Source organism: Hippocampus bargibanti, linkage group LG17 (assembly GCF_051943395.1).
Source record: "Hippocampus bargibanti isolate YZ-2025 linkage group LG17, ASM5194339v1, whole genome shotgun sequence".
NCBI lineage: Eukaryota > Metazoa > Chordata > Actinopteri > Syngnathiformes > Syngnathidae > Hippocampus > Hippocampus bargibanti.
The window spans coordinates 14,840,730-14,860,531 of NC_142750.1; the positions used below are offsets into that span (position 1 = coordinate 14,840,730).

General features: G+C 43.6%; 2 protein-coding genes across 2 annotated transcripts; both read right to left on the bottom strand.

The window, feature by feature from the left end:
* Nucleotides 1–2,325: 2,325 nt before the first annotated feature.
* On the bottom strand, nt 2,326–11,212 carry LOC148885940 (ATP-dependent RNA helicase DDX39A). Its single transcript, XM_089019286.1, has 10 exons — nt 11,161–11,212; nt 10,249–10,465; nt 10,020–10,147; nt 9,316–9,592; nt 9,134–9,252; nt 8,922–9,053; nt 6,819–6,928; nt 6,500–6,644; nt 4,526–4,673; nt 2,326–2,551 (listed from the first exon to the last, which is right to left on the bottom strand). Exons 2-10 carry the CDS (start codon nt 10,454–10,456, stop codon nt 2,535–2,537), a joined length of 1,284 nt encoding a protein of 427 aa, XP_088875412.1. The 5' UTR covers nt 10,457–10,465; nt 11,161–11,212; the 3' UTR covers nt 2,326–2,534.
* Nucleotides 11,213–11,997: 785 nt separating this feature from the next.
* gcat (glycine C-acetyltransferase) lies at nt 11,998–19,299 on the bottom strand. The gene is made up of 9 exons (XM_089019294.1): nt 19,036–19,299; nt 16,963–17,093; nt 16,743–16,844; nt 16,518–16,664; nt 14,295–14,449; nt 13,329–13,411; nt 13,022–13,193; nt 12,809–12,930; nt 11,998–12,319 (listed from the first exon to the last, which is right to left on the bottom strand). The coding sequence occupies exons 1-9, from the start codon at nt 19,253–19,255 to the stop codon at nt 12,168–12,170; spliced, it is 1,284 nt and encodes a 427-aa protein (XP_088875420.1). The 5' UTR covers nt 19,256–19,299; the 3' UTR covers nt 11,998–12,167.
* Nucleotides 19,300–19,802: the final 503 nt, after the last annotated feature.

A 19,802-nucleotide genomic window follows, 5' to 3' on the forward strand; every position in this document is an offset into this window, starting at 1 on the left:
TGTTGACCTTAACCAAATGTGTTTGAATTCATTGAAATGGTTCTTCCTTTTGTGTCATAGCGGATGACGGACAGTTGTTTTATTTTCCATGTGCCTCCATAGATGCAGTTGCGCTGGAAATACTGTATACGTTTACATTTATTATTGGGACAAACCCGAGCAAGAATGCCCTGGCCAACCTTTTTACCAGATGTACTGGCATAGTCCATGTATATTTTAGCATTGAATACATCAGGTTTCGGAACCTTTATATGCACCGTGGTGCAAACGTGGAGGATTGTAACTCTTCGGGTGGACAGTGAGACCTCAACTTACAAACACCTTATCTTACAAACTTTTTGTCTTAAGAACGTCAAATTTATGAAAATTAAACCTTATAATAACCACTATTTTCATAATACACACCCACCACGGCTGGCGGAGTATTCTTCGGCGGAAGCACACGACCGAACAGCGCTCCAGCCGGCGCTACTTTCCACACCCCCTCTCATTGAATGCACACGTTGATCGCGTCCGTGGAGCTTTTTGCTGATAATTTTACGATGATGGAACCGAAAAAAAACACCACAGTCTCGTGTTCAGCCCAAGAAGACGCAAAATAAAATCAGCGTCGCTGAGAAGGAGACAATTGAAAAACACGAAGTGTGATTTAGTGGCCAAGCACGGCTATGCGAAGTCAACCATTGATACCATTCTCCGGAACAGAGAAGCCATCAAAGGTGCGTCTGTTGCAAAAGGTGTTTCTGTGCTCTCAAAGTGACGCTCTCTGGCAATCGAAGAAGTTGAAAAACTTCTGTTAATTTGGATTCACGAAAAGCATCTATCCGGCGACAGCGTGAGTGAAGCTATTTTATGCGAGAAAGCACGGCTAATTCACGCCGATATCGGCATGCGCCAACCTGGAAGTTCGGCGCTTATTGAGGATTTTGAGGCCAGTAACGGATGGTTCGAGAACATCTGAGGGCGCGGAGGACGAGATGGCTGCAGCATCAAGTGAGCTCATAAAGGCAATGTTGGCAAAGTGGAATGATGTGCAGTTCCATCCAGAAAAGACTGTGGCTATGACAATCATCAACATGATGAACGATAATGTCAAATGTCGATAATGTCAAATGTTGATAATGCCTCAGCTTCGTAAGACCTTACAAGTCAGAAAGCAACAGGTGTCAATTAAGAGGTTTTTAATCAGCAAAAAATGATGAGGAGTCTCCAAATAAAAAAGAAGAGAAGCCACAGCAGAGGTTAAGTTACCAACAGTCCTTATGGAAGTTGACTCTCCTTCCATAAGCCATCAACGACCACCAAAAACGTAAATAAAACTTTATTTTACAGCAGTTTATTTCTTTAATTACCGTCGTCGTGTAATGTGCCTCTCTTTGTGACTTTATGATACAATGCAGTGTATTTCTTTCATTACAATACAATAGCACATTTCTTATACATAGAATAAGGTATGTTGTGTGTAGTTAAAAACTATGTTTTATGGAAACCCGGGAACGGATTATTCCCATTTTAATGGTTTCCTATGGGAAATGTTTTATTGAGCTACACACTTTTCGCCATACACACTCTGTCTGGGAACCAATTAAGTTCGTAAGTTAAGGTCTCACTGTACCGGTCCCAAGCCCGGATAAATAGAGGGTTGTGTCAGGAAGGGCATCCGACGTAAAAGCTTGGCCAAAACAAACATGTGAATCAAACCTCTAAAGATGGAGGACGCTGATTTGCTGTGTTGAAGGGAAAAGCCCAAAGGAAAAGAAGATGTTGTACTCTGTAGAATCAAACGATACACAATGAATTTTCCCTTTAGAAATGAAATAGCCGTCGAGGCAATTCGACTTCTGTGCCCTAAACAACTAAAATCATTCCGGTACACAGATGGTTTAAATAGCATTAGCATTATTAAGAGGTGGTTTTTTTGGGGTGGAGCTGGGTGGTGTAACCCAGCGGTGTCAAAGTCATTTTTTGCAGCGGGCCACATTGTTGTTATGGTTTCCTGTCATGGGCGGTGATGAATTTGGTGAAGCATTAGAATTGTTTTAATCCCATCCACATATAGACTGTACAACAAATTAAGGAATAACTAGTTTTCAAATTTGAAGTAAAAAATAATGAGCATACAATTTCATTTGGGCTTTAGCCCGCATCCTGGAACTTTACATGCTAGATTTGCTTTTGCGGGCCGAATAAAATGATGTTGGGCCCCGGGCCTTGACTTTGACACCTGTGGTGTAACCGTTTCGCTGTAAAGGGTTCTTCAAATTTCCCTCCAACACTGCCTGGATTACGGCCATCTGAAATTAATTGATAATGAAGCGGCCGATGATCATTTTTATAAAACATTTAATTTCAAAGAATGAAAAGAAAATTTCATAAAAATACAAATTAAACTATTCATACAGTAAGTCCCCCAAAAGTGACAAAGGTCTGATGAGGGGCAACCAGCAGAGCCTTTAAACGAAACAGCCAACTACATCAAAGGCCAAGGAGAAGACGAGATCCACGGCGAGGCCATCTCGTCAATGTTCTGGGATTCATCTGGACTGCTCGACTAAAGTGGGAAGGAGAAAAAAAAAAAGGGCTGACACAAGTCGAGCATGTCAAAACTCTCAAGCGGCAACAGCTGAAAATACGACAGGCGAAAGACGTAAAAGCCATTTCCATCTAATGAGCTGGGTAGTTGCATAGCAACAACACCAACTGTTTTTGGTGTTGTTGCCAAAACGACAAAATAACACAGAGTATCTGCGGGGGCGATCTTGACACCAGGCTCACAGAGCACTTGCGTGCTGGAATGCATATACAGTGAGACCTCAACTTACGAACTGAATTGGTTCCCAGACAGAGTGTGTAAGGCGAAAAGTGTCTTTCCCAAAAATTAATTTCCCATAGGAAACCATTAAAATGGGAATAATCCATTCCCAGGTTTCCATAAAATATACTTTTCAACTAAATAAGCCTTAAAGCTACACACAACATACCTTATTCTATGTATAATAAATGTGCTATTGTATTGTAATGAACGAAATACACTGCACTGTATAATAAAGTCACTTTATTTACATTTGTGATGGTCGTTGATGGCTCTTAATTGATACCGGTTGCTTTCTGACTTGTAAGGTCTTATGAAACTGAGGCATCACATTATCATTCATCATGTTGATGATTCTCATAGCCACAGTCTTTTCTGGATGGAACTGTTCAATAAAAGCCTGCACATCACAAATTCTTCCATGCTGCTTTCAAGGATCGAAGGGTAACATCATGGCAAGCCTTTTCTATCAGCTGAACAACTGATACTGTTAAGTTCCGAGCGTGACAGGGATAGCTGACTCGTCGGAACGTTAATAGAAGGGGTTGGATCCCAAAGCAGGCGGCAGAGACGTAGGTGCGGGCAGAGATTATTTTACAACAAAAGGCGCGAGTCCGATAATTCCACGGACCCGGAATGACGCGGGCGGGGGCGATCTGTCCAGACTATCAAGCTAGGCAAAATAAAATGGCATGCGGGGGTGCAAAAACTCGGGATCCCGGAAAGCAACAAACCTACGCGATCGCGGCTAACAATCACCTCCGGCTAAGTAAACTCTTGTGCTAGCAAGTCCGAGACACTGGTGAGGCGCGAGGCGTCAAAATCATGTCACTGGTGAGGTGACAGCGACTCGTTGAAATGTCCCAGTATCGGTGATGAGGGGATTGACAGCAGCTGGCGGAGGTAGGAGCGGCGGCCCCGCCCCAGCTGTCAACTCGCACGTGACAAGTTCGGTGTCATTTGTCACGTGACAGCATCGAGTAAATAACGCCTTTGTGTAGCAATGGTGGACTTAGCATATCGGTACCAGGCTCTTCATTTGTAGAATGGTAGTAGAAAGTTACTCTCAGGCAAGTGACACACAGATGTCTCGCAGAGCTTGATCGTGGCGTGGAGTTGAGCAGGTCATACTGTGAAACTCCGTCTGATGCTGAGCAGCTCTCTGGGAGTGTGTGTCTGAGTCCGAGATGATTTTGATCTTCTGTCCCGCGACAGCCATTTCCAAGCGTGGGAAATGTGTCAGGCTGAGATTCGCATGAAAGCCGCGGTGCGCACCTGTGACGCCACAAATGCACACCTCGTTCGTGTTTCTCAATGATAATTTTGTTTTGTGTCTTCTTCGGCTGAACACGAGCCTGTGGTGTGGTCTTTTTCGGTCCCATAACAGCAAAAGTATCGTTGAAGACGATCGACGTGTGCACTCATAGAAAGGGGGTGTGGAAAGGTAGGCCGGCTAGGGCGCTGCTCGGTCGTGTGCTTTGGTGTTCTTCCGCCCAAGATTACTCCGCCATCCGTGGTGGGTGTGTATCCCGAAAAGTAGTGCTTAATCCAAGGTTTAATTTTCATACATTTAACATTCGTAAACCGAAAAGTTCGTAAGGCAAGGTGTTCGTAAACCGAGGCCCCACTGTATGTGTCACAAATCATTCCGGTGGCTCGGACCGTAGGGCTCGGCCTTTTTTTCACCCGCCATTAGAAAATGTCGGGACTTACTGTAAGAGGAGATGTCGATTTCGTCGGGTAGCTCGGCCACGTTGACCTCAAAGCGGTCCTGCACGTCGTTCAGAGTTTTGGCGTCGCTCTCGTCCGAAACAAAGGTTATCGCCAGACCTTTGGTGCCAAACCGACCAGCACGGGCAACCTGGAGAAAGAAAAAAATTACGTCAACTTTTATGACATTATTCAATATGTCTGTGTAAGCTCTCAGTCGTACAGGAGTGGTCCATCGATGTGAAGGTTTCTTCAGCCGTCATCTTCACTTTTGTACAGATGACGGCTGAAGAAACCTTCTCATCGATTATTCAATATGGCGTTGAGATTATTTCTGTTACAAACAAATTTGCATTTTGGGGAACCTCAATGGTCCAATTGGACTCAAGCATGACCCATTAGGTATTTTTAATCACTTATTTTCTGCTAAGTCGTCAATACGTCTGTGTAGGCTCAGCTCTCAGTCGTTCGTACAGGAGTGGTCCATCGAGGAAAAGGTTTCGTCAGCCATCATCTGTACATTTCACTCCTCATCCGAAGAGCTTCGACAGCAAACGGTGGTGCAAGAGAGCAATCGCCAATATGCATATCGGTGGAGCAAACAAGCATCGAGCTACTGATAGCTTGTAGCCGCAGAGCACCAGCCGGAGGGCGACGAGGAGCTAATAGGTGTTAGCGATTGGCCGCTTGGATAACCGCTGTCATCCTCTCAGCCTAACAATGCAGGGAAAAGTGCTTGCAGTGGTGGAAGAGAGCAATCGCCAATATCCATATAGGTGGAGCAAACAAGCATCCAGCGGCTGTTAGCTTGGAGCGCTAAAGCACCACCCGCAGGGCGACAAGGAGCTAACCGGAGTTGGCGATTCGCCACTTGGATAACCGCAGTCTTCCTCTCGTGTTGTTTCTGCTCCTCTCGAGGCTGATCATCTAGCTCGGAAATTATTTTGTTGATAAGTACAATGGAGATGATGACATTCTTCAGAACGGGGACCGAGCTCTTTGGTGTAGCCGAAAGGACGCTTCCATGAGAGTCAAACCTGGTACGTGTGAATTCCGACAGTCAATCGTTTCTTTGAATCAAACACAAATGCTTTTTCTTGACCCTATGATTAAATTGTCGATTTGATGTGAATTGCGATTCACTACGATTTTCTCATTATGAACTCCATTGTATATATAGAAGGCCAGTCATACGCAAGTTCGTAACTTTTCATCTTGAAAGTTGAAACAACTTTTTGCATGCACAAACATTGAACAATCTACATTGATGTTGACATCTTGTAGCTTATTATTTGATATTCATGTCCTTACATGCCACATATCACCGAAGTCGATGCTATATTGCTAATTCACGGAGTCCTTCACCAGTTTCATTACTTGCATACGGCTCGAATTGATACGGAAGGAGTTCTTTAATCGATCGCAACCCACTTATGCTTTCCTTTTCACAACTATTTGAATCATATTCATAACTGGAAGAGTAACAAGAAAGGATCTTCTCCAAATCTGAAGTCTCTGAAGCCATTGTTTTGATTCTGGAGCAAGGCAGTTTGTGGGTGGGCCAGGATCACCAGACTTGCCCTGGTTCCCGACGTCACAAACAATGGAGCAGGACTTTCTGAATCTCTCCAGTTTTGAGCTCAATAGTGGCAGTTTTGGGCAACTCTAAGTCATTTTGATTGGTGTTATTTGTGTTTGACTAAAAATATCAGCCTGCGTGTTTGGGGTATTTTAGATGCTATAAAACGTTTTTCTGATGTCAGTTAGGAAACAAAAAAACGGTGTCAGTGTGTCCTTTCAGTCGTCAACTTTATCCATTTTGCTCCCATTATACAAACTCAGGGTCATTTGTGTGTTATACTTTTCCCCTGGTGGCCATTATAATATATGCATTTTGTTTTGAGATGATACTTTCTTTGCATGCAAAAGTGGGGCAATATCGTTCGGCCGTAACAAAAAGAAAACTTGCATTCTTACCCTGTGTAAATAAGTGTCAGAATCTTCTGGCATGTCGTAGTTGAAAACTATATTGACTCGCTCGATGTCCATCCCTCGGCCGAAGAGGTTGGTGGCCACCAAAATGCGTCTTTGGAAATCTTTGAATTGCTGATAGCGCGACAGTCTGCGGAGAGGGGTTGAAAAGCATCATCGGTCAAATTGACAGTGAGCGGCATGACCCGAGTGCTTGCAGAGACATTTTGAGCCGACGGCTGCCACCAAATCACACGCCGTTGACACAATTGGGAGGTCGACAGAGAACGGTTTATGAAAGAAGACACAGGGGTCGTCGTCTCACCTCTCCTCCTGGACCATCCCCCTGTGGATGGCGATGGCCGGGAAATTCTGCTCCACCAGAAGCTGCGACAAGGCGATGCAGCGCTGGATTTTCTTGACGAAGATCACCACCTAGAGGGAGGACAGTGTATACAAAAATTGATTTTGATGCCACCAGGGTCATCCCAAACTTAAAGGACGACCGACATCTCCCGACAAGTTGTGTCCATAATTTGTAAAATGGCTTCAAATGACTTCTACTGAGCGTATTTGACAAAGATGCCACCGCATATAGCTAGATTTTACATTTTCAGACTCGCGCTGAACATTCCAGAATCTTGTTTTTGAGTTGGTGACGAGTCCTCACCCTACGTCACTGAAGGAACGCCCCTGACTGAGAAAGGACATACCTTGCATCACCTCAATGCATTTTGTGGTACTTTGTTTGGTCTGCAAACTTCATGTTGATGGCGAAATTAGAAGGAAAAGACATAAATAACGCGATGGTGAATCGTTATATGTTACACCAAGACAACTCTGACATTCGTTGACAAAAATTCCAAGGTGAAGAATAAAATTATTTCCAACGGAGCTCTGCTGCCATCTTCTGCATTTTCTGTGACACTACACATCAGTCTTGATCACTCAAAATGACCCTGAAGACCTTCTTTAATCGATTGCAAACATTTATACTTTGCTATTCAGAACTACAGTAAAGTCTCGTTATATCGATATCGGATATATCGATAGTCCCGGTTATATCGATACTATTTCTATGCACGCAAGGAGAAAATTACATGCAAACAGGGTCGGATATATCGATAGTCCCGGTTATATCGATATTTTTCGGACTCCCGAGAATATCGATATAACGAGACTTTACTGTATTTGAATCATATTCATAACTGGATGTGTAACAAGAAATCGACATTACGTCACATCCTATCTTCTCCGAATCTGAAGCCATGAAGCCTGATTCTCGAGCAATGCAAGACGTCTTGGAGTGACGTCACAAACTGGGGGCGGGACTTTCTGAAAATGCCTAATTCGCAGCTCAATTTTTTGCAGATTTTGGACACTAAGTTATTTTTATTGGTGTTTTGCATTTCAGAATCAGAATCATCTTTATTGCCAAGTATGTTTTGCAGAACACGCTGCACTTTCGTCAAAAAAACTGCTAACTGGCACTATACAGTTCCATTTTGGCTTTTGAAAGAGTTCAAAGAGTTAATGGCTTGCTGTTTAAATGTCTGCTGGATTTGGTGCGCATGGATCGGTCCTGAGGGGAGTAGCTGGAAAAGGTTGGGCAGGGTGCGGAGGGTCCAGTAGGATTTTCCGCGCCCTAGTTTGGATTCTTGCAGTGTGCAAGTCCTCGAGAGTGGGTAGGTGGGTGGGTTTTGACTAAAAATATCAGCCTGCGTATTTTGGCTATTTTAGATGCTATAAAGCGTTTTTCTGATGTCAGTTAGGAAACAAAAAAGTGATGTCGGTTGTCCTTTAAAGGACAACCGGCACCATTTCTTGTTGATATTTTTAGTCAAATGAAAAACACCAATAAAAATGACAAAGTGTCACAAAACTGCCACAAAATGAGCTCGGAAAGTGAGAAAGTCCCGCCCCCTTGTTCGTGACGTCACGCCAGGTCTTGCCTTGCTCTAGAATCAAAACAATGGCTGTCAACTAGTATCAAATAGTAGTCTTGGTGCAACACACAATGATTCACCATCGAGTTATTTGTGTGTTTTCCTTGTAATTTTGCCATCAACACGAAGTTTTCAGACCAAACAAAGTACCCAAAATGCATTGTGTGTCGCTTTCACGGTCAGGGGCGTTCCTTCAGTGACGTCACGTCAGGCATTGTCACCAACTCGAAAACAAGACTTCCTGAATATTCAGTGCGAGTCTTAAAAGGTAAAATATAGCTTTAATATGCGGTGGAATCTTTGTAAAATACGCTCAGTAGAAGTCATTGGAAGTGATTTTACAAATTATGGACACAACTTGTCCGGCCGGAGTCGTCGGTTGTCCTTTGATCTCTGGACTGAAGCGAAGAAAGCTAATCAGTTTTGAACTTAAAATAATAAAATGGGAGAAGCTGCCGTTTGAATCATCATCCCGCTCTCACCTGGTTGAACTCCAACACATCGAGCAGGTCAAAGAGCTTGCGGTTCTTCTCGCCGTCCTTCAACTTGCAGTAGTACTGCTGCAGGCCATGCAGGGTTAGTTTGGTTTCGTCGTCGACGAACACCTCCATGGGCTGCGCCGCCGACAAAGAGGGTCGTTGTTATGCGCGGCACAAAATGAGGCGCAAGGCAGAGCCCCTCGGCAATCCCTTACGTCCTGCATGAATTTCCGGCAGACCGGTCGGATCTCCTTGCTTAGCGTGGCACTAAACATCATGACCTGTTTCTCGTGGGGCGTGATTCGGAAGATGTCCTGGACGTCACACCGCATGTCTGCGGGGATAGACGAGGCAAATTAACCGCGTGCGTACGGACAAATATTTCTAGAGAACGTACCCAGGTGCTCCAACATTTTATCACACTCATCCAGGACAAAATGCTTGACGTTCTTCAGACTGAGCGTTTTGTTGCGAATGAGAGCCAGGATGCGGCCTGGCGTTCCAACCACTATATGGGGGCAGTTCTTTTTCAAGACGTCCTCATCGTTCTTGATGGGCAGCCCGCCGAAGAACACCACCGATTTGATGGCGGGCATGTACTTGGAGAAGCGCTCGTACTCTTTGCTGATCTGGAAGGCCAGCTCCCGTGTGTGGCACATGACTAATACTGCGACCTAGAAGAACACACGGAAGGCATGTGATCTGATCAACTGATGCCAGGAGGTCATTTTTGTTAACTTTGACCCACTTTCGGATGGACCTAACATTGCCGATGCCAAACAAGAATACGAAAGCGGTGTTGACTTTTGTTAATTTGCGTTGTTTTGTTAATAGCTCTGCTCATGTTGCCTTTTTCTTTAACTGATTTAAAAGTAAAAAATCTGGAGAGGTCAAAGTAGGGAAATGTCACAAAGCAGGAAACGCCGACCGCTCCTCTCTGTTCACAGCCATGTTGTTAGTGTAAGCAGTGTCGGTGTGAGCATATTTGCCATTAAAGAAGCAACTAGAAACAGATTTAAAAAAAAAAAATAAACGTCATCACCCACCCAGCAGATAGTGCACGTCAGTTCCTAAAAACCAAGTAGGTTCAAACATACCAACCTGTCCATCAACTGGTTCAAGCTGTTGAAGAGTGGCCAAAACAAAGACGGCTGTCTTGCCCATACCCGATTTGGCTTGGCAAAGGATGTCCATGCCCAAGATGGCTTGCGGGATGCATTCGTGCTGCACTATACGAGACAGACTCAAACATTTAGACCGTCGCTTTCAATTAAAAGAAACAACAACATTCCGACAGCCTATCGGCATCGGAACGTCGAAGCAGCGTCACCTTCGGATGGATGTTCAAAGCCACAGTCAATGATGGCACGAAGTAACTCAGGTTTGAGCAAGAAGTCTCTGAAGCCCGAACTGTGGATCGAAACATAGGATCCCTTTACTTCCTTCTTGCCGGTGGGGGCTCCGCTCTCGGGGGCTCCTTGAGGTTCATCGTCATCTTCGTAGTCGAGTAGCTCATTGTCGACATCGTTCTCAGCCATCTTGCCGACCTGAAACGATAACATGAATATTAGAACTGATCCAAGCATGGACGACCGGGGAGTAGTGCGAATAGAATTGAATTCCCGCCAACCTGTGGGTGATAATCTGACATTCTGAGATTCCAGAAAGCAATTGCTGATATTGTCAAAGTGTGGAGCGCGTAAACTTGTCTAAACAGAGCTCCTAATTGGGGAGGCATGGTCAGATGCAGCAGAATTAATGTGTGTATGTACCTAATCGTTGATTCCAATTCGGGGTGATTTGAAACGTAGACAGTGGATTGATGGGTCAAGAAATGAACGTCATTCTCTAGGTCCTGAATATCGAAATCGCCGGTTGACAAGCCCACCAGTCGGCGTTGTGCTCCACACGACGATCGACAAAGTAGCAAACTAATCGCTATTTGTTAAATCACACTGTATCGTTTGTATCTTGTTTGCAGGGCGATTTCTGACAAAGCCAAGCGGTAAACGGCGAGGCCACCATTTGCGTCGACGAGGGCGGCGAACCTAAACAATGCTAGGCTACGATATGCTAAAAAGATAACTAGCACAATATAATGCAGAAAAGAGTCGATATACTCCCTTTGGGCTTCGTGTTCGTTTATAGAATAATCACAAATGATCGCTAGTGGGAAAGTGGCGGCAACGTTTCTAACTTTCATTCATTCATTCATTCATGTCAACAATTGTAAAAGTCCTACCTGCAGAGCAACTGATGCGACTCCGGCAGTGTATCAAACCACATGGGCAGGCCGACAAGGTTATAGCAGAAACAGGAAGTCCCGCCCAGATCAAAATGCGCCCCCATCAATGGTGGATTACAACGCTCATAATAAAAATAAGTCAGCGATTGGACACGGTGCAAGTTAATGGATCTCGTAGAAATAAACCGGTTCACAGCAATAGTCCTTTACCGAAAAATGTTCCGCCTTGTTGCTCAATTCAGCAACTTCTAACACCCCCGCAGCACTCATTCAATTAAATGGACACCCTCCGTGTTGATAATCCATGCGGTGAATTCTAAATTTGACTGGTAGTCGTAACTGCAAACGGCGTGAGGAATTTTCGTCTTGTAATTTCAATTTCTAATCGTTTGCTGTCTACCGAAGCCACTTAAACAATCTCACAGACTTAAAATAACCAAACGGGCAAGTCACGAGAAATATTTCAATACAATACATATTGATTTGTATAGCGCTTTAACAACATCTGAAGCTGTAACAAAGCGCTTAACATGGAGAACTATCATATACAGGAAATAAAGCAGTCACAAAGATAGTAGAAACCACCAGGGGGTAAAACTAAGATCAAGTCTAAATCATGCTGAGCCAAATGCCAAAGAGTACAAGTGAGTTTTGAGGCAACTTTCAAGGGCAAAGTTCTGAAGCCACTAGTAATGTGCTGAGAAAGATTTTTTTTTACTTTTACAAAAAAACATCTAAATAAGATTGGCTAATTTTAGCATTTTAATGAGTCTTATATCATTAAAACACCTGAATAAAGACACCCAAAAGTCAAAAGATTCAATGGCAAGTGTGAATCGTTCTTTCACTTTATTTCATGGTCAAGCAGGCAAACCCAGCCTGAACACAATACAAAGTTGCCAAACAGAAATCATTGCCATTATTCGCATAGGCCATCGGTAACAGGCAACCATATCTGAAGGGGCACCAGTTTGTTTGGTTGGTTGTCCAAGTCGTCATTTCTTTCAAGAAATAACTCCGTGCTTTCTGCCCGTCTGAATGAAGGCGTCGACACAGTGATCGATGTCTTGATCCGTGTGCGCGGCTGAAATCTGAACACGGATTCTGGCTTTGCCTTTCGGTACGACGGGGAAGGAAAATCCGATCACGTACACTCCTGTCGAGGAGAGCCATGTTGAGCAATTTGAAAAGGTCATCACCAAATAACATTTACTACTTTTGGTATGTTGCAGAGGAAAAGAACAATACAGTATCCGATGGGACATATGCCTTGTTGGGGTAATTCACGATACAAACATCTCTAAACAGCGCTTTAGAATCTTTGTTTACGTTTGGACTTGCTGATACGTCATATCCTGCCTTCCTTTACATGATGTCGCATCGACATTACGTCACATCCTATCGCGTCACACACGCTCTGCGCCGCCATGTATAAATGCTCTCCCTTTCTAGTTCGGCGCTCTCTCTCTCTCTCTCGCCATGCTTCCTCCTTAGCCGACACCGCGATGTCTCCGCTCTCTTCGAGATGAAACCAACTTTGTGTTCTACCCCTGACTTCCTGATGAGTTAACCGTCCTCTTCCATCAAACCCCGTAGAAGCAATGAACCAAGGACGAACGATCCAAATAAACCCGTCATGCCTCACCGAGCTTCAACATGTCGTCTGCCATGAGAGAGGCGAGCCGTGCATCACCAAGCATCACTGGACAGATCGGGTGAGCGGAACCCGAGATGGTGAAGCCGGCCTGCGTCATCTTGTTACGGAACCTGTTATCAGAAAAAAAAAAAACCAACCAGGATCATTAATTCCCAAAGTAGATGCTTTGCATATGTATACACAATGAAAGAAAATAGCGACCTCATGGTTTTGGCTGACATACTCTGCGCAATCTCACTGGAGGCGAGGAGCATCTCAACAGCCCGCGTGGCAGCGCCCACCACGGGTGGCGGTAGAGAATTTGAGAAGAGGTAAGGCCGAGAGCGCTGTCGTAGGAGGTCAATGAGGGGCTTCGGTCCCACCGTGTAGCCACCTGACGTGATAGCAAACATGATGTCATTGCTCATCTTTTCTGCATTTTCAATTCGGGTGGACATTAATGGTCACGGCAAACTGAACAGGTCATCAACTCAAACAAGGCTCGAGATTTAAAAAGAGCAAAGCATACCAGCTGCACCTCCCAGTGCTTTTCCCAGAGTGGAGTTTACGATATGAACTCGGTTCATTTCTCCCAGCAGCTCATCAGTTCCTCTGTAAATTCACATGAACATAAGCTATGAAACCATTTACAGTAATACCTCTGAACATAATTGGTTCCCAGAAAGTGTGTGTAAGGCGAAAAGTCTCTCTGCCAAACATTTATTTCCCAAAAGAAACAATTAAAAATTAGAATAATCCCTTCCCGGGTCCAGATAAAACATAATTTTCTACTAAATAAGCCTTAAAACTACAAACTATACCTTATTTTATGTATGATGAATGCGCTATTGTATTGTAGTTAAAGAAATAAACCATACAGTATAATAAAGTGGTTTTATTGACCTTTGTGATAGTCGGTGATGTAGTTGCTTCTTGATGATATACGAGTGAAGTTGCTGTGCCTTCTCGGCGATAATACCCTCACTCACAATGTCCTCTGCTTGCTGCTTTTCGTTAATCCAAATCAACAGACGTTTTCAACCTCTTCTATTGCCTGAGACCGTTGCTTAGACAACAGAGAAACACCCTTAGCCACACGTAGCAAAGGTTGACTTAGCCTACTGGCACTGGAACGCTAAGTCACACAAACACACACCTCATTGGTGTTTTTCAATGAACTCCTTCTTCTGCTCGACCGTAATTTTCTTTATTGTCTTCTTAGGCTTCACACTAGCCTGTGGTGGGGTGTTTTTCGGTCCCATAATAGCAAAAGTACTCCCCTCGATAACAAACCACGTCTGCACTCAAACAGAGGGGGTGTGGAAAACTAGCCCGCCAGCCACCGTGGCGCTGTGTGGTTTGGTTCGTCCGCCGAAAGTAGTTCGTATGCCAAGATTATATTCTCGTGAATTTAATGTTTGTAAGGCGAAAACTTTGTTAGCTAAAGCGTTCGTAAGCAGAGGTATCACTGTATTATTAATATTTTTGGACTCACCTGCCACGCGGCCCGAGGAACCCCGTGGCGTGGCATTCATCGATAAACACCATCGCTCCATACTGCTCAGCCAGGTCACAAATTCCTGTTAACGGAGCCACATCTCCATCCATTGAGAAGACCCCATCAGTCACCACCAGCCGCATACGACATGACTAAGGAGGAGAAACGCTTGTAAGCTATCGGACCAAAGACATTGAATGCTCAATTTTCAATATCAATCAATGTCTATTGCCATGGTTGTACTTTGCAGTGTCAATGAAAGGACAACCGACGTCACTTTTTTGTTTCTTAACTGACATCAGAACAACGTTTTATAGCATCTAAAATACCCAAAACACGCAGTATGATATTTTTATTCAAATGCAAAACACCAATAGAAATGACTTAAAGTGTCCAAAATCTGCAAAAAAATTGAGCTGCGAATTGGGCATTTTCAGAAAGTCCCGCCCCCATTTCGTGACGTCACGCCAAGACGTCTCGCGTCGCTCGCGAATCAAAACGATGGCTTCAGATTGGGAGAAGATGCTTTCTTGTTCCACATCCAGTAATGAATATGATTCAAATAGTTCTGAGGAGGAAAGCATACATGTTTGCAATCGATTAAAGAATTTATTCCGTGCCATTATGAGGCAACATTGAGGGGAGATGTCTCAACGAAAAAGAGGCACAAAATGGTGACCTCCTGTGGCCACCTCCGTTTCCACAGGCTGATAAATTCCTTATATGGAGCTTAGACACCCTCTTCTGGCGGCATTTGGGTGCAACACAATGTTTTCAGACCAAACAATACAGCGAAATACATTGACGTGATGGAAGGACTGCTACAATGTGTCTTATTTTCGGTTTGGGGCGTTCCTTTAGTGACGTCACGTACGGACTCGTCACCAACTCAAAAACAAGACTCTTTATTCAGCGCGAGTCTTAAAACGTAAAATATAGCTATATGCGGTGGAATCTTTTTAAAATACGCTCAGTAGAAGTCATTTGACAAATTATGGACACAACTTGTCCGGAGACGTCGGTTGTCCTTGAAATGTATTGCCCGTTGATCAAAATACAAAGGGAGTACAGTGAAACATCGGTTTTCGAACAGTTCTCATCCAATTCTGTTTTCAACCAAATATTGCGGGGGTTTTTATGCCCTGGTATGTGACCAAAATTCAGTTCTCAACCAAACTGAGTGCACATGAATGGGCCACTCGACTACCCTCCGCTTCCTTATCCAGACGCTCCGCAACTTACGATCATTCGTCTTACGAACAACGGCACACGCAAACGTTTTTGCGGGCGCAGTATCAAAAAAATGTTCGGACAGAGATGCTGTAAATTACATTTTGTATTGCGTGCCTTTTTCTGGCCAAACGCGTACTGTGCTTCACGCACACAGACACATTGGAGGTTTCAAGGGGTGGACGTTTACGCGACGGACACCAAGGGTGACCAATCAGCGCCCGGCTATACTGAAGTGTTGCTGATGAGTTTCGTTTAAGATTGACTGCATAGAGTATCGGGCGGGGAGGAAAACCCTCTTCCCATTTGACAAATATATCAAGTGGACAAACTTATTTTCATCAATGAGAAGCAGTGGGCAGGCGACAATCAGAGCCAAGCTACGATTTGCGTCAAAGCAAATGCAGAAAGATTTGGGATAAAATCCTGAATGGTATGAGTTTTAAAGCAAGCAGAGGATGGTTTGAAAAGTTAGTGTGCCCTGTGATTGCAATTGGTCCAGGATGTTGTCCACCTACTGCCCAAAGACAGCAGGGAAAGGGGCAAACATGCCCCATGACAGACAGACAGAGAGAGAGAGATGTTTTTATATTCCAATTTTAATGTTGATGTTAAAATTGGTGAAAATAAAACACAATACAGTTTGTATTATAGTATTTTACAACTGACCTGCTCTTTTATTATGTGTGTGTAAAGTTAATGCTGTAAAATAGTTAAAAGTGCTTTGAAAAAGTTGATTTCTAAGCCTGCAACGAATTAAAAAATTACATTACATTGATAATAATGGGACGTGCTGATTCAGTTTTTGAACAAATCGGATTTCAAACCTGTTTCTGGAACAGATTATGGTCAAAAACCCAAGTATCACTGTATTGGAATTTAAGCCCCGGGGCACCTGACCATCCACCTTGAACTGCTTCAGTCTTGTGGGAAGAAACTTTTTTTGTCAGTTCACTCTTCCGTGTGAGAATAGAAAGATTCCCCACACACCTGAGACTCCTTGAGTTTCAGCTCCAAATCCCCGAGGTCCATGTGTTTGTAGCGCATTCGTTTTGCCCGGCACAGGCGGATGCCATCAATAATGGAGGCGTGGTTAAGTTCATCTGACAACACGGCATCATCTGGCCCCAGTAGTACCTTACACAGGAGTCATTCAAATGTTTGACTCCAACCAAGAGAGAAATCCTTTGCTGGAGACGACGCTGCGTGACACACCTCAAATAGTCCAGCATTGGCGTCAAAACAACTGGCGTAAAGGATGCAGTCCTCCCTCTCGTGAAACTTGGCCAACTTCTGCTCCAGGTTTTTGTGCAAATCCTAACGAGGAGAGAGACGTTGTAAAGAAAATAGACATTTTGATGGCATGGTTTTTTTTCCTGGAGTGAATGAACGTGTGAAATGCCTTGTGCATTTTTTTGTTCATTGGACACTGTACCTGAGTACCGCAGATAAATCGGACTGAGCTCAACCCAGCGCCATACGACTTCAGCGCATCAATCCCCGCTTGGACCACTTCTGGATGACTGGACAGTCCAAGATAGTTGTTGGCACAGAAATTTAAAATGCCTGAGAGAATAATGGCATTTCAATTAGACTTTGTTTGTCAAACTCGCCACATTCCCGCAAGGATAAAATTTATCTGACGGTTTAATGTAGTTTCTCCTTAAGTTGATTTGATTTCATTTGGACAGGAAATTTGCAGAAATTGCATTTTTGTCATGAACCAATTTGACCCTAATTTACTTTATATCCAGTGGCGGACTGTCAAGGCTTGCAAAGCCTTCTCTGATGGCCTAAAAATATCTGAATCACAGACTGATGTTAATTATATTTTGACCATGAATACTTATTAAATAATTCCAAATTGTCTTTCGGCTTCCTTTCATTACTTTTGCCCCGTTGTGCTGCTTTCAGACGTGTGTTTTCATATTTAAGCATTTAACCAATCACATTTCAGGCATCATTTGTTATCGGGGTCAGAAATCTACCTGTACGCCTTCACAATCAGTTCTGCGGGCCCTGCCGCCTCAAATGCATACCTGTCAACCTGTACGTTTTTGCCGTACAAAGTATGTTTATTATGCATTTTTAGACGTGTACGACGTACGAGAAAATCTGTACATTTGTCAATTATGGGTAGCATCCGGTATACACCGACTATCACGAAAGGGCAAATCAATCAAGTCAAACGAGTTTGCCGCGGTAGCCTCTATCTGGGTATCGTTTTTTTCGTTGCAAACGAAGCGAGCGGTTTGATGCTACCGTGCGCATGCGTCTGCCGCCTGGGGATTTCCCATTGCATCGTTCCCATCACAAAGCAAAAGGAGAGCATAGCCTACATGACAACAAAGTTTTCAATTTTCTTTGGATACAATCATCAAGTCGCAATGGCCGTACCTGAATTGAAACGCCGTAAGTTAAACGGAAGAGGCAAGCATCACAAAGAGTGGGAGCGAATGTCAGGACGATACGAGGGATTGATACAAGCTTCGAAGAAAGGTGTGGAATATTCGTATTGTGTTGCTTGCAAAAAAGACGTGAAAGTAGCTGCCTCCGCTTTCTATGATTTAAAGACACTTTTTGAAACAAAAAGCCACGCCAAAAACGTCGACGTCTGGAAAACATATCGAGCATACAATAGAGAACACTGTAGTAATTAAGCAACACTTGTAATTTCATCATTTATTAAGAATACGTACAGAATGATATAACGAAACACATGTACAATATAACATGTTAAACGACATAAATAAACACGTTTGAAAAAAATATGGTGTACGATTATTTTGTATTTTGTAAGGGAAAATACGAGTTTGTAAGGTCATGGAGCCGTGGAGGTTGACAGGTATGCAAATGTGTCGATCAAACTGTTGCTTTAACCAATCAGATATCGAGTTGGCAAGCCCAAAGGGCTACCAACGTCTTTTTGAAGGCGCTGGTCAGAGTTAGAGTTTCGCAAACTATGATTGTCAACCCACAATGGCTGAAGGAGGAAAAGAAATGGATTTGGTTGCAGATTTACAGTTAAAGATGGACTTTTCAAGAAAAGTTGGACATCATTAAGAAAGGTCGGACTAGCAAAAATAGCAAAACATATTGCAATTTTATGGTTATTATTGATGCTTCGCCAATCATCTTCTCCGTGGTGTGAAAGAGCAACTTGTGACTCCATATAATGAATCCACAGTTAAATGACTGTATTTCTTTATTCACAGGTTATTCCCTGGCTAGCTGTACCATCTGGTACAGTAGAGGACGTGTAGTTATTCACACCACACTTTTTACAGTGGCGACTGTGGATCGATTGACTTAGCTCTACTGAAGGTTTAGAAGTGACATTCACGGGCCGCCTCACCCTTCATCGCCTAATTTGTTAAAGCGTTCATATACTACCGCTCGCCATTTCCCATGATTTAAAATTAGGCGTCTTCTTTGTTGTTAAAAAAGATGTCCTCGACCTTTGACACTTCCCGAAAACCTTATGCGTCAAAAGTTATTGGGCACTCACTGCCACGGCTTCCGTCCACGTGTATGTGCGGTCCCTGCTTGGATGTAATCACCCTCTCTGCCTTCCAAGTCCCCGCCAAGCGAATCGACTCAAGCTCGCCATTTAACACCGCTCTGGCTTCGGCGAGAGCCGTACAATTCCGTTTCGAAACAGAAGCCGAGGGTCGCAGAAATCCCAGGAGAGGGTTTAATAAAGTCCAACTCGCTCTGCCGAGAGACATGTCGTGAATATGTGTGTTGTCGATAGGCAAATGTACCCGGAAGAAGCAATGGTGGGTGTGGTCACGTGATCAAAATGGGCCAATCGAAAGTCGTAATATGCTTCATCAAGGTTAGTTTAGTTACTTCCGCACTTTACGAAGCGTTGTTCCTTTCTTTCTTTCTTTCTTTGTTTTTTACGACTTTACTACTGAGCTAGCATTGGTTATTAGATTATTGCATGGTTTACTAATTCCAAAAAGTAAAAATGACCTGGCAAAATTTTATTGAATGACAAGTGATGGTCGATTTGGACGACAGATTCAGCTGTTGTTAAAGCGCTATATAAATGACATGCATTTAGTGTCTTGTACAAAACCAAGTAGCATAATTAAGACCAGAACGTAGATGAAGAGAATTTTTTCTCAATTGTTTAGTAAATAGATGGATGAATTCAGTATCTCAGCTTTCGTCTAGAACTGCTTCATACAACAGAGGGTGCAGAAAGTGCTGATGATTGAATCACTGTGTTATTATTATTTTTTTTTTTTGTTCAAGATGGCGCCACAA

Bases quoted from the DNA above. Each gene is read 5' to 3' on its own strand.
- LOC148885940 (XM_089019286.1), bottom strand. From the start codon at position 10,456: ATGGCTGAGAACGATGTCGACAATGAGCTACTCGACTACGAAGATGAC. The intron at 9,054-9,133 runs GTAAGGGATTGC...TCGGCGGCGCAG, and splicing joins GCCGGAAATTCATGCAGGAC to CCCATGGAGGTGTTCGTCGA. The intron at 4,674-6,499 runs GTAAGAATGCAA...TTCTTTCTCCAG, and splicing joins CTGACACTTATTTACACAGG to GTTGCCCGTGCTGGTCGGTT.
- gcat (XM_089019294.1), bottom strand. From the start codon at position 19,255: ATGTCTCTCGGCAGAGCGAGTTGGACTTTATTAAACCCTCTCCTGGGA. The intron at 14,450-16,517 runs GTGTGTGGGGAA...TCTCCTCCTTAG, and splicing joins TGAAACTCAAGGAGTCTCAG to TCATGTCGTATGCGGCTGGT. The intron at 13,194-13,328 runs GTATGCTTTGCT...CTATCACGTCAG, and splicing joins AGCACTGGGAGGTGCAGCTG to GTGGCTACACGGTGGGACCG.